The sequence below is a fragment of the Lichenostomus cassidix genome, chromosome 7 (assembly GCF_008360975.1).
Source record: "Lichenostomus cassidix isolate B80296 chromosome 7, HeHo_3.0, whole genome shotgun sequence".
NCBI lineage: Eukaryota > Metazoa > Chordata > Aves > Passeriformes > Meliphagidae > Lichenostomus > Lichenostomus cassidix.
Genome location: NC_139488.1, coordinates 37,424,100 through 37,438,249, shown reverse-complemented (window position 1 = coordinate 37,438,249; position 14,150 = coordinate 37,424,100). Strand labels below are relative to the sequence as shown.

General features: G+C 40.1%; 1 protein-coding gene across 5 annotated transcripts in view; it reads left to right on the top strand.

The window, feature by feature from the left end:
• CCDC148 (coiled-coil domain containing 148) overlaps window positions 1–14,150 on the top strand; it is a 53,145-nt gene that overhangs the window by 17,414 nt on the left and 21,581 nt on the right. For all 5 annotated transcript variants that reach the window (XM_085067238.1, XM_085067236.1, XM_085067237.1 and 2 more), the window contains 7 exons: window positions 1,760–1,863; window positions 2,448–2,527; window positions 2,693–2,856; window positions 3,384–3,479; window positions 3,571–3,752; window positions 9,961–10,099; window positions 12,161–12,367. In XM_085067238.1, the coding sequence (XP_084923364.1) occupies window positions 1,760–1,863; window positions 2,448–2,527; window positions 2,693–2,856; window positions 3,384–3,479; window positions 3,571–3,752; window positions 9,961–10,099; window positions 12,161–12,367 (972 nt within the window). The remainder of the gene's footprint in view (window positions 1–1,759; window positions 1,864–2,447; window positions 2,528–2,692; window positions 2,857–3,383; window positions 3,480–3,570; window positions 3,753–9,960; window positions 10,100–12,160; window positions 12,368–14,150) is intronic.

The window sequence follows — 14,150 nt, the reverse complement described above, 5'->3', positions numbered from 1 at the left end:
ATGTTTTTGAAATTCAGTGGTCATATTTCTTGTCCCTGCCCCAAGGAATCTGAGAATGAATAGGGATAAAAAATTGACGTAACAGCGTTCACCCAAAGGGGGTCAAATATGAAAGTTTATCATAGCTATACTGTGATTTGGATATGTTTATGTCAATCTGTGGACTTTCCTTGAGTCAGGGATGCAAAATATGTCTAGATTCTCCTTCCTCGATAGACAGGAAGATTTGTATTTGACTGCTTTGAGGAAATTCACCCAAACTTAGTACATCATCCTGGAGGCAATGAAGAATTGTGCAATTAAATGGAAAGGGAAGGTTGATTAAAAAAAGAAAAAAGCTAAACAAAAAAACATGAAGTGAGGATTTCCAAAAGTCAAGCTGAGGTAGCTCTTAAGAAGAAGATTAAAAGTGTTTAATGGCCATAAAATGTAAATGTAGAGCTAGACAGAAAGGTAAATTGGTGCAGAACATCTCAAGGGGTAAAGACAACAGGAGCCTTATTTAATTCTAGAGAAGTGTGACAGCGAATGGGAGAAAAATATACATACTTTCTTTAGAGTATTACTTCCTTTAGTGCATGTTACTATCTTATATCAAAAGTTCTGGCAGATATTGCTGCATGGATTGGCAATACAAAATTCTACTGAATTCATCCAAGCTTAAATTTTTCATCTTTCTTTTGTTTTTTCTCCTTTGCAAGTATTTTCCAACCATGTAGGTAGTAAAATATATCTGGTGAAAGCTCCAGAGAGACTGGTATGTCTTCCCACCTACTACTTTTTGTTGCTGATTCAAGCTATCCACATTTGGAAGAGCTGTGTTACTCTTCCTTTGAGGTAGAACCAAAGAAACAAATGGTAAATCAGTTGTTGACTGCTTAAGAAATAAAAAGACAGCACAACAGGGAAAAAAGGTAATATTGCAGCAGTTATACATGAACGGTGTTGCTGTTGCTATAAAATAATTTCAAGAGCACATTAAACTTTACATACAAAAGTGGCAGCCTCTGAGATGTGGACAGGTGTTTTGGAGGAAGCTGATGGCAAAGCAGCACAAAGAGAAGGAGCAGGAAAGGAGCTTTGTCTTCAGTATGCACTGAGAGATCAGAGACAGTCACAATGGCAGGAGGGTGAGAGGAAATCACTTTTCTTGGGCAGTTTGGCAGCCACAGCCTTCTGATGCTTTTTTCTTCATAGTTGGCTGGCCAGAGTCCTCTGGCTGCCACTTCAGCAGCCTTCCCTGGCAGCCTTTCCTCTGGTTTAAGCAGCAACTCCATCTGTTTCAAAAGCAAGTATCCCTATTTTATCTGAAGTGTGAAGCAATGTTTTTGTGAAGCCTTCAGACAGTATGAGAGCCTCTATAATTGGATATATTTTGTAAAAACACTCTTTTTTAGTAATACATTTTTAAAATTCTTTTTCTTGACATACTTTCACTCTTTCATCTTCCCACCTGTATGAAAGTGTATTTTTTGTTCTCCTGCTCATCTTTCCCCGCTTTTACCTCTTGGGAAATAGGAATGAGAAAGGAAAGAAAATGGACTGCATTTTTTTTGCTTTCTTCTCTCGTTAATTGTGATTTGAAATGCAACAAACTTTTTCATGCAAATTGATTACACTTGAGCCCATTGTTTTTTAAAAAATACAGTTTTTAAAAAAGCTCTTAGGTTCATCAGTCTGTATGTAAAAGTCTCCATATGAAGGCATTTGATAAAGCTATTGAACATGTTCAAGACACAAGTTTTAATTTCCCCTGCAGATTCAAAAAACAGAGCAAGTTTCAAAAATTAGCAAAGAGCAAATGCTGCTGAAACAGCATCGTCAGGTGTGGTGGCAAGAGCATAAAAGACTGACTGAGAGCAGGTAAAAACGGAGGAATCTGAATGAGTGATTACTAAAGAGACTTCAACACACAGAGTTTTTGGGCTGGCATACTTGATTCAAGGGACATTAAGAAAAAAAGATTAAAATACCTGATGTGAAGGTATTTTTGTGTGGGGCATGATGTGCATGGCGAGGGGTCTGCGACATGAAGAGCTCACCTAAGGGAGGGGAGAACAGCAGATGTTGCTCTCAGAACCTCTCGGTGTTGGGCTTGGAGCTGTTCAGTTCATCTGGAGCATCTGAAGTCTGTCTTTGTAAAAGTATCAAAAGTTTCCAGATGCTTTTTAATTCCTTTAGAGTCTGTCTCTAGATGTGTGTGTTGAGTTCACTGTTACAACACGGAACATAAAGAGTGCTCTTGTCTATTACCCTGTGTGCTTTATAGACACAGATTGACAAGAGCATTTGTGGCTTCTTCTTTGTGTCCAAGTCCTTTACTTCGTAACTTCCCAGGCAAAGAGTCATCTTTTTTATTTAATTATTGGAGTATTTGAAGCTCATCATTCTTGCAAATCTAATGAGTAAATTAAAGCTTCTGCAAAACACATGTTCATTTCCTTCAGGCAAAAAGCAGAAGGAGAAATGAAGACGTTTCTTGATGAAGAAAGCCATAGGAACAACTTTTTTGATTTGAGGGACTTGGGTAAGGATTTTTTATTAATTTCTTAATTATTTTTTTATACTCAACATTATCTTGATTGAGTGTTTTGGGTTTTAAATCCCTGCCTTGGCAGGTTTAGATTCACAGAGCAGAGGGTGCGGCATAACATTTTTTTGTGTGTTTGAGAAAGCTTTGTGTTTCGTACAGAGCAGAAATTGTCCAAGGAGAGGGACACTTACCAAACAAGCACTTTCGTTCCTGTCTGGCAGCTAAAGGAGGATTTGAGACTCAAGCTGGCTGAAATGCAATGTTACCTCTCAAAAGAATCTTGTCAGAAACCCAAGATCAATTCAGTTGAGGTGTTACAGCAGGTTGGTATTTTAACTTTATTTTTACAATTTGTTGTCACTGTATTTTTTGCATTTTCATTTATTTTTATGTTGAACTTTGGGATTATAACTCATGTGCAGAGTGTCCCATAAACCCCCCTGTCGCTGTTGAGCCACTAGCAGAGAAAAAGACCCGGATTCTCAGCATAGCATGAAAAGAGCGCTTTATTATTTTGATTCCAACTTGTATAGATTTTTCAGAGGTCACCCAGATTGGTCAGTCAGAAACCTCCCCCTAGGCCTGACTGGCCAGGCCTGAACTGTCCAAATCTCGAGACACTGTTTTTAATAACATCCAAACTTTATCTTTGTTTATAAAACACAGGAGAAAATTCTCATGGGAAAGACCTGTGCTAGCCACACCCCCCTTCTTACCATGGTGTAAATCTGCTCACCAAAATCTGTAAAAGTTGTAGTTGTGTAGGGCTGGAAATCCAACTCTGTTTCTAAATAAGAGTTTTCATATTGTAACAGAAAAAGAAGTAACAGTAACGTATTTAATGAAATAGATCAAATTGGTGAAGAAGCAACAGCAGGCAATTTTGGAAGGTCTTATCCTTGAAAGTCTGGCTTTGGAAAGAGAACTCGAAGAGTATAAAGAAAACGTAAGTTTTTCCATATAAGTTCAAGCAGAAATTTCAGGAGAGGGTAAATATGATCCACAGTGGTGTCCTGAGCAGCATTTCTTCATCACAGGCATTACCACACTCTTTTGAAGAGAAAAATGGAGTTTTCCTTGAAGTTCCTCCTGAGCTGCTGTCTCTGGAATGCCCTTACCCTGACTTGCAGACCTTAGTGATTGATGAGTACCAAGAGCTTGCCAGTGGGTTCTGGGCGAAGCTTCAGGAGGTTGATCGGCAGTTAGAAGCTTTATCTAGGTAATGACACATCTCTGCACATCTTTCATTGGGATGAAATGCATACCTGTGATGTGATTTGTAATCTGTAGATGCTGTATTTGGCTTTGTCTGTCGAGCTGGTTCTGTTCTGTGCAGAGCAGAATTCTGAGCACTGCCTGGCCCTGGGGTTGGACAGTCTGTGTTTACACAGCTGAGAGTGAAACCAGTCCTTGCAAGAGCTCTTGCTGAAATAATAAGCAATGTATTTGTTGTATTAAGGAACCAACAATCTGGTGTGCATCAAATGTCCTTTTGGTATGCTCGTGCAGGAATGGCAGTGATTCCTTTTGTATGGTAATTACTCTATTGAATTTATGACAGAAAAATACAGTCTTTCAAGACATACCTCTAACACTTTTATCTATAAAGCAAATAAAAAGGTCCAATCTTTTCGCAAATTTTGGATCACTGCAGTAATTGTCATCACAAAGAAATATAAAATATGTATATAGCTCAGATTCAGCTAGCTGAAAGGAGGAGAGATTTTTCTGTGAATGAAAAAGTTTATCGAAAGAGCAGTATTCGTAATGATCTAGATGTGTAACAAACCTATATATTAATAAAGCTTAGCCTTTCTGCATAGGCTGTCTACAGTCCAGGAGATACTGAATTGCAGACTTTGGATGGCCTTTGACTTCTTTTTGCCATCTCTTGTTATTCCTCTGGCTTTGGGTGGTTTCAGGTTGTCAAAGGACTGAGACAGGGGAGGCCATTGGAATGGTTTGAAGCCTGGGCAGGAGAAACTGGGGAGAACAGGAAAATCCCTGAGTTTCTTTGGTAAAACAATTGCTTGTTGCTTCCAAATCTGTTTTCTATGTGTACACACAGTGCAGCACTTGTTCTGTCCCTGCTGCTGAATTAGTTTGGTGTGCTGAAACAGGCTAAAGATGCTGGATGCCATAGAAAAGTATGTTATGATCTGCTTACCTTTTGTTCAAGTTTTTCAAATAATCTATATGATCTTCTTGTGTTACCTGAAATCTGTATATTATTACTGTAGCATCCTAGCTGTTATAACATGATACTTACTGAAAGTTGCTTTATCCCATATTTATAGCATTTATTAAGCCACAAATGGCAAATTTAAGTAGTTCTTTTGCTGCTCTCTCTGATACTTGGTTATAGTTGCTCTCACAGAAGAAATTTTAACAGCCTCAGTGAGAAAACCTGTGACAAATACTAAATCACTAAATATGTACAAAGTCTTTCTAGTGGTTTTAATCAAAATTGTGTCAAAGTTCATGACCAACACAATTTTGGTGAAAATTCATACATAAAAATACTTGACCCACACAGGATGTGTGCTACTGAATAATAGACAAACACTGATATAGACAACAGAATCTCTGAAAATGGTTGGAAGATCCACCGTAGTATTTTCACTGATTGTAGGCCCATTGTGAATTTAGGTCTGGAGCTAGCTAATTTTGCACTGATAATCAAATAATATCAGGACTTAAAGATAAAATGCCATATTTGCAAGGGAAAGAAATTCAGTTGTAACCTGAACACATGTGCAGTGACACTTTGAAGGAAGGAGGTTGTGATCTGTAGATGGGAAAAACAAAGTGGATGTAGCTGGAGGACATGCTGGTGGTAGTGGGAAGCATCTGCTGGGGGCTGTGAGAGGGTGAAGGGCAATAGGCCCAGTTTGGGCCAGTGTGTACCAGTAGTGAGAGCTGGAAATGGAGGGAATCATAAATGAACCATCAGCAATACCTCAGGCATTTTATTTAAAACTAGACGTTGGGGGGTTTTGTTTGCCTTCTGGTCTCCAGTTCTGTGATGTATTGCTTATTTATGTTCCTATGATTTTATCCACAACAGCATTAAAAACGTGTTTTCAATTTTTTTTTTTATAAGAAAGACTTTGTTCTTGTAGCATCGCTTGCTTCCAAGATCTGGGTTTGTAAAAGACACAACACTTTGTCACTTCTTACATTTATGTTGGCTAATTTGCATGAAGATATTCTATGAGTTTGCAGAGATGCAGCCTTGTGATTGAAGTATTCTATAATTCATCATGCTAACTGTGATCCAACTGGCACAGACAATGCTGTCAGAAATGGAGTGACAAGTCCTTGACCTTGGCGTGTATCCCCTGTACTCTGCTGATTAACACAGCCTTAATGAAGCTTTTGCAGTTACTGTCATTGCTCTGTACCCAGAGAGACCAAACATCCTCCTGCAATACATTTTCCCCCCATTTTTGTGATTTGAGAAGTTGCTCAAATCACAAAAATTGCACGTGATTCTGTGATAACATGATAACTTGGTCACTTCAGCTGGGTCACTTGGGCACTTCACTTCCTCTCTTATCATATGTTGAGTAAATGTAATGTACAGTAAAGAATCCTTCAGTTAATTCTACTCCGGGATTGTACATCCTGTTTTTTAACAGTTCAGACTGTCTGGAACAGAGAATTTGAAAAATGTACATAGAATGTCCAAAAAAGTAAATTTAGAATAAGATAACATTCTGGTCTGGTCTATTCTGTGTGATTTTCAGTCCCACTAGAATGCACATTGCAGTAGTCATTGCTTTTAGAGATGGAAGAACTTGGGTTGTTTGGGTTTTTTTCCAAGCCTAATACAGGATTATAATATTTTATAATCTGATTTAATTTCTTTTACTGTTGCTAAAACACTAGTTTTTGTGTTTGGGAAATACCGAGGTCCTGAGCTATCCCACAAATTGTGGTCTTGGAACTGATGTGTTTTATAGCTGATGATTCTCTAAGCACTGTTGTATTTTCTCCACAATTTCCAAGGATGTCTGAATTATTTAAATCACTGAAGGATGAATGGAGTATTGCAGACTCAGCACTGCATCCTCTGCAGCATCCTTTTAGAAGAATGGGAGAGTAGGAGGGAGTCAAGTAAATTTAACTCCCTTCTCCAGGCTTTTTACGGGGTGTTTGTGGTGTAACAATGGGCAATGACATAATTAATGGCAGGGGGTTGACATCTCACTTGGTGCCATTGTGGCACTCTGTGTGGCTGCAGATCCAGCGCCACAGCGGTGCCACTACCCACTGCTACTGCAGGGATCTGCGGGGATTACAGGGGGGAGAGGGAGCTTCCCCTCGGACTTGTTTGTATTCTTTAGAGTGTGTAAAGCCAGGGATTAATGCTGGGTAAATCTGTTTCAAAGGAAGCAGCTGCCTCAGGGCTGTTGCATATAAGACAATTGCTGTGTTTCAGCTCTGAAACAAAATAAAGATTGTGCTGTGCTCTGGTACAATGCTGCATACAAGAAAAGTGAGCACTACATTTAAAATTTGGGTCATGCATTCAGCCTGGCAAATGTTTGTCAATATCTTGACACTGCAGAAACCGGATAATACCTTAAATATTCATGTCAAATGTGCTGGCACTTTTCGGACTTGTTTTAGATGAGATGTTCCTTTCTGGAATTTTACAGAAGTGTAAGTGAGGTGACATCCCGAATTCACTCAGCAGGATATGTTGAAATTCTCCATGTGTTTGGTGGCTATGAATATGCTGGGCTGGGTCAAGATGATTTTTTTTTTTCTATTTGTCTGTGAGCAGCTGACAAAATCTCAGCACAGCTGACAAATTTTGGCACAGCTGACAAACCAAGGCATTGGCAGCCAGTTTGTCCCTACTTACAATAAACTACTTGTAGCCCTTGCTCCAGCTGATTTCTCCCCAGAGGATCTTCCACTCTTCCACTAAAATTTCTCCTTTTTTGGAGCAGTGCAGTGATTCATGATTAGCTGGCTATTAGAGGAATATAAATCGGAGGGAACTTGAGAGATGTGCGAGATGGAGGAGGCAGAAACTGGTGCAGCTGCTGGTGCATCTGCTCTGTGTGCTGGAGGCAGAGGAGGTGCCAGACTGGCCGTGGGGCTGCAGCATCTCTGCTGTTCTCTGCTCTCAAGTTCGTGGTGAAATGCTCCCCAGCCCAGACCTATCTTATGCTGCCTTACTCATCTTTGTAGGCAGAAGATCTCTATTTGTTCACCAACCTGCAGGGATAGAAATATCCAAGGTAAAAAGCTACAAAACCAAATCTTGGCTCTTAGAACTGTCTCACTGTCACTGAAGTGACATGTTCAGATGTCACCATACTAAGGTAGGTCAGGACTCAAAGACGAGGGTTACTGATTTCTTTCAGAAATTGCAAGATGTAGTAATCCAACCAAAAAACTAGTAAACTCTAACCCTGCTACTCCCTCCAACTGAGGGCTGCCAGGGTTTTTGTAACATATAAAAATAAAATAACTTTTATTTTTATATGTTAATATAAAATAAAATAAATAAAAATGTTTGGGCTGGAGAGACAAGAATTCTAGGTGTTGCCTAAAGAACAAAAATATTTTTGTACTCACTTAGGTCAGATCAGTAGCAGCAGTTGCAGTTAAAGAGATTTACGTCAGAGAAAAGAATAATTAATTTGTTCATTGAAGTCATTCTTCAGAAGGCCTATGTTTCAGAATATCATATCACAGCACAGAGATTCTAAAATTTAAAAATGAACTGATTTCATAGAAAAGTTGCCTCTAGAGAAAAGGGAGAAGTTTAGAACATTAATCCCTGAGGATCAGTTGCTGGACGTTTTTCTTAGAGGCAGTAAATGCTGCAGAAATAGCACATCTTTCCAACACCACCTCAGTGACCAAGCCCAGAGAAGGTCTCTGGGAGCTGTGCCTGCTGTTCCAGGCCTGCAGCGTGAGGGTTATAGGATGTTACAGCATCATCCCCGCCTTTGAAGGATTGCTTACCCCCGTTTTCCTTCTGGGGCTCTACTTTGCTTTAGGTGTAATGTGTGAAACCCATCCAGCTCAGATATTTATATTCCTTGTCATTCTGGGAAATTCAAAAATTGCCTATAAAGAAACACTTTCACTTCTGTTCTGCTCTGGCTCATGTAATTTCACTTGTTAGGTTGTCTCCAGCCTTTGCTTGGTAGTTGTCAGTTGCTGCAAATGAAATTTTTGCAGGGGCTGGATCTTTGCTCTCCCATGTTTTGAGGCTGCTTCCATTTCCTTTCATGAAGGCTGGGCTTAGTAGCAAATTCCTGGGTCCTAGAAGTAGTTTGTCAGATAGTTCACACAGTTTATAAGAGGGAGTACTGTCAATGAGGACAATGCACTGTGGGTTCACTGCACAATGTTCTACAGAAAAGTTGTGTTAAAATGGGTTACATCAAATAATTTCTTAATACTAATGTTCACTGTTTTCTCTTCAGAGATAATGCTAGATCATGGAGTCTAGTTTAATATTAATTACATGTAAGCTTCACACAAAAATCCCCTTTTTGAAGTACCTGTTCTTTCTGCCTGCATAAGGACAAGGCTGTTCCAACTACCTCACTGGATGCAGTGTTTTGGAAAACTGAGGCACTGCTGCTGGCTTAGGAGTGCAGGAACTGCAGCAGCTGAAGGCAGCAGCAATTTGGGGGGTTGGTAGAGTCTCATGATTGCCTTCTGTAATTATCTCTGGGCTCTTAGTCACTTCTGAAACCAGGTCACTGGGCTAGAGAGACCTTTGGGTCTGACTCAGTGTTGCTGCTTGGATGTTAATGCTGACAATGGCAGTTTGACATTAATCCCTTCAGGGCCGAGAGTTCAGATTGAGGGTAAAATCTGCATCCCAGCCCATGGTATTGTTTTAGATGGATGGTACTTCTTGCTGCTCTCATTTTCTGAGACAGATTAATGCAAGCTGATTACTACAGCTCCTATTCTAAAAAATGGTGAGTTTTATGCCTTGCTGGTGAGTTTATGGCTGTTAGGAGTTTGGTAAACTAGACCCTCGTTTAGCTGTGTGCAGGGATTGTCACTTCATTCATTCCATTTTCATAATTTATTTAGTGCTCAGAGTTCTGATCTTCTTGTTCCTTTTTCACATTGTATTTTCCCTGTGTGCTCACTGACTATGGATTAATGTGTCATGTTTGAGAAATACATCGTCACTCCCCAATAAAAAGCCAGATTAGAAACAAAACAATTCATTCAAATGACAACACAAGAAGTGTCGTATCAGCAAAGCAGTGTATGTTTGCTTTGTTTCATTAAATCTGATTTTCTCACCTCTGACCCAACATCCAGTTTTCGGTGTCAGGACTGTGAGCCCACTCAAGGCTGGGCTGTCCAGAACCAAACTCCTCCTTTTCAGTGGTTAAGTTATACTGGGATGGATTGTTTTTGCATTCCTGTAGGAGCAGTGACTGGAAGAAAGAAGATCAGTGGGTTTTCCAGACTGTTATCAATCAGTACCCAAGTGATCTTCAGAGGAGAAGAACTTTATACCTGGATATGCTGCAGAGATACCTTCCACATAAATCCAGGCATGAGCTGGTCAGTGTTGGTTTACATAATCATTCAATTATACAAATTCTTAAATAAATTACGTAGTGTTCAGTTGTATTAAAGAATGTTTATCGAAGTTTTATAATTCTAAAATTTCTTAATTATAGATTTTATTCTGCTCTACAAAGAAGTGTCTCTGTTTTCAAAATACATGAATTTTAAAACCTATTGTCTCTTCAAAACAAGTCCCAGGAAGATTTTATAGTTCTGCATCGTCTTACAGCCAAATTCACTAGAATAGTTCTTTAGCATTGCTTTTGCTGTACAGTTTTATAGTGATGGCATGCTCTGCTTCTCTTGGTGTTTTTATTTTTCATGAGGATGTACAGCCTTTTTGCACTGTCTAGGAATAGTAATTTTAATTGTTCTGTGGCACATATATAGCAGGAAGAGTAGAAAGTTGTCTCCTGCTCTCAGGGAGAGGCTATTTTTATATATATAATGCCTTTCAAATTGATTGCTGATTCCTCTTGCACTCCACAGTGAATAAGCACATAGCAGCTAATTGAGAAACCCATTTCAAGGCCAGAATACTTCAGGATGTCATAAGGAAAGTAGGAGGCTTTTTATATCTCTGTCGGTATTTTTAGACCATCTACTTCCCTGTGTTTGAGGAGTGTCTTGTACAGAGTGACAGTGAAGTGATACTGATAATTAGCCAGAGTTTCACTAAAAATAAAGTTCTTGTGGATTTCAGAATTTTTGCCTTGGACTGAATAGGGCTGAATAGTCACACGCTTTGGACGGACAATGGAGGTATATTTTAAGCACAGCCACTATTAATGGGTCTCCCTACTTCTTTGAAGGTTCATTTAAAATTTAAAAATACTAAATTAAAAAATCCTAGTTCTACATCGAGCTGATATCTCTTGGTATGTGTATCAGCATGACAACTATGGAAATGTTAAAACACTGCTAAGAATCTGTTGTTAAAGCATGTGTGTCACATTGGAACACCCAAGAGCTCTCTGTGCACAGTGTTCAGTGCATGAGCACTCAGTGCCTGATCCCAGAGCAGCTCCTTGGAGAGATCTGTGTTCAGAAGAGCAAACTCTCCCACCCATGCCTTACATAGGAGTGTCTGGGCTTCAGGAGCCTCTGAGTCTGGGGCAGCAGCCGTGGCAGTGGGAGCTGCTGAGGCAGATTCCCTGTGGTTTGGCTGCAGGGAAGCTCAAGGAGCACCTTCAGCCAGTCACAGGCTGATAGGGATATCTGTGAGCCACGCACCAGGTGAGTCAGCATCCCCTGCTCGCCTGCCAGAAGCCTGGAATTAGCATCTGGAATGGTCCCCTCGACACCTGTGAGCAGCCAGCCATCTCTAGAATCTTGTTCTTCCGTGTAACTTGCATTTTTTGGGATGTAAGACAGGTTCAAGACTCTACTGCCTCATTCCGTGCAGCCTTACCTGATACTCCTTCTGTCAAAGTCTTGAGTCTTGAATATCCTCGGGAACCTCACTGAATTAGGCCAAAAAAAGTGGATTTTGGATTAAACACTCCACATTTTTGCTAGGTGGTGACGTTGGTGGTGGCACTGTGCTGCTTAGCAAACTAAGATTTTATTTCCAAATTTCCTGGTAGGAAAGAAGTGAAGCTGATTCTCCCCTGCACTGCTTTTGTGCAATTGCTGTTACTGTTGTCATATTTCTCTGCAGATCAGAATTTGCTAGGAAAAGCCTCATCTTGCTGGAAATGCTCAATATCTCTGGAGATGTATTGGAAGGACCTACTTAGGTGTTATGTCCTTCAGTGCAGGGAGGGACTATTTGCATTTCATTTATTCCCATTGCAAAAGCATAGTTGAACAAAGAGCAGTGGGCCAGGAGGATGCTGTGCTGGCAGGGAGAGCCCTGCTGGAGGGCTGTCACTGCCCAGGGCACCAGGAGATGGCTGCACCTCTGGCACAGTGCACTGTGGATTCCATGGGAATATTGGTGATAAAGTAACTAAATCAATTATGTGCAAGGTTTGAAGAAATATCTAGAATTATTTTATTTTATTTCATTTTTGCATTGTTTTTAAGCCTTTCTGAAATGCTTTCCTCTTCCAGGTTGTTCATGAGAAGGCTTGGGATCATTACCATTCCATGAGGAATCAGCGCAGAGTGTTGCTGTTAAACTGGGCTCAGGCGAGGAAAGCCTTTTTCCTCAGAGCAGTGGCGATTGCTGCTGAAGCTGCTGCTGCTCATGAGGCAGAAGTGGTGCTAGCTGATTCCAGGCAAAAGCAACTGGAGATCTGTGCTGATCTGAAAGCAAAGGTATGTTCGATTATAAATCCATCACAAATCTGTGTCTAATGGATACATTTAAAATGAAGTTTTTTACATTAACACTTATTTGTTTTCAGAGAAATAATTGATATCTGGCTGCCCTTCTGTTTATCTTTAAGACTGCTTTTTAAGACCTGAAACAATGGATGCTATGACTTGTTTGCCCTTGTCATGGAAGGTTCACAATATTCTGAATGGTGATTTTCTGTGTTAAGAGGTGAAAAAAGATAAAAATACCTGTGTGTTTTTGGTAAGTGAATAGAATAAAGTGGGAGGAGGCTGGACACAAGAGGAAGGTGTTGTGATGTTCATGCCTAAGGCATTTGTAGGAGGAATCCCATTTCTGGGCATGAGAGGCATGTTAAGATTTGTTTAAACTGCTCTCTGTGATTTTTGACTTGAACAGAAATGAACATCTGAGAGCATGCATGATGTGTTATTCTCACTTTACCAATATTCTCTCTGCTGAGCCCTCACTTTTCAGTGAAATACTAAACACTTCATTTAGGTTTTCTACAAGAAGGAAAACATGGAAAAACCTGTTCTGTGAGGTGGGATTTTGATGTTGATGCTAGTTTTTCACTCAACAATAACACAAAAGCCCTTCTGTCTTGTGTTCTGGAGCTGTCTGGTGTAGGAAATACTGAATCTAAACACTTTAGGGTTAGAAAATGTCTGGGCTTGACTGCATGGGGAGTACCCTGCTCTGACTCCTGTGTCAGCCTTCCCTTGAGCCAGGGGCAGGAAGGAGTGGTTCTCTGGACTTGAGGGGATGTTTGGTGACTTTTTACCTCGACCTTCCTTTCTGGAATGCCTGTGCGTCTCTTACCTGCACAACCAGAGATGGAAGAGCCAATTATTCCAGAACTGTGAATTTGAGTCACTTTTTTTCCTTTGTTTCTTCTATTTTTCTTCCCTGCAAGAACTAACAAGTTGGTTTTAGAGTACTTTGTTGCTTCCACATAGTTTAAGATTCTCACAGATGCACTGAACATTGTCTGAAAGTTTTTTGGATTCTGATCTCCTGTTTTCAGGAACTGTTTGAAACTTAAACCCATTAGGCCTACACTTTTCAAGGGGACCTTCAAAGGGATCTTTGTTAAAATGTTGAACGTTTGAACAAAACCAACTCACCTGTTTCCCAGAAAAGAGGAATGAAAAAGGAACATTTTTTTCATTAAAGGAGGATATCATTGTGACCTTGTTTTGATCAGCTCCACAACTTTAAGGGCTGGAGGACGGAAGCTGCAACTGGGCACAGAGCTTGCTCATTTTCAGAGAAATTATTCTCAATGTATCCGTGGATTCTGTTTTGGTTTGATGGGGATATGTGTTTGAAAACTCATAGTTTGCCCAGTTATAATTCATTTTAGAGACTTGTTTTTCTACACTTCTGGACTTTGCAACTACAGTGTTAGACATGGAAAGCAGCTGCTGGCAGGTAAAAGGGAACTCAGTCCAGTGCACCAATTTACACAAGTAAAACCCATCCTGACAGGGATCCAGATGATGGGTAAAAAGTGAATCTGTCTCTGAGGAAATGAGTGTGCAACTGGAAATCAGGGATTAGGGCTGTTCTTCCAACTTTTCTTTTTGGATATTGATTGACCTAACATTTTGCATTTCAGTAAGTTTCGCATAAGGAAACCTTGCTTGTATCCCTTTGCCAGAGGGGCTGTGTAGTTGCTATAATGATTTACTTGTTAGTAAACCCCAGCTATGCTTGTGAGGAGCTTGTATCTGACTGAGAGGGACAGAGATCTCCTTCGAG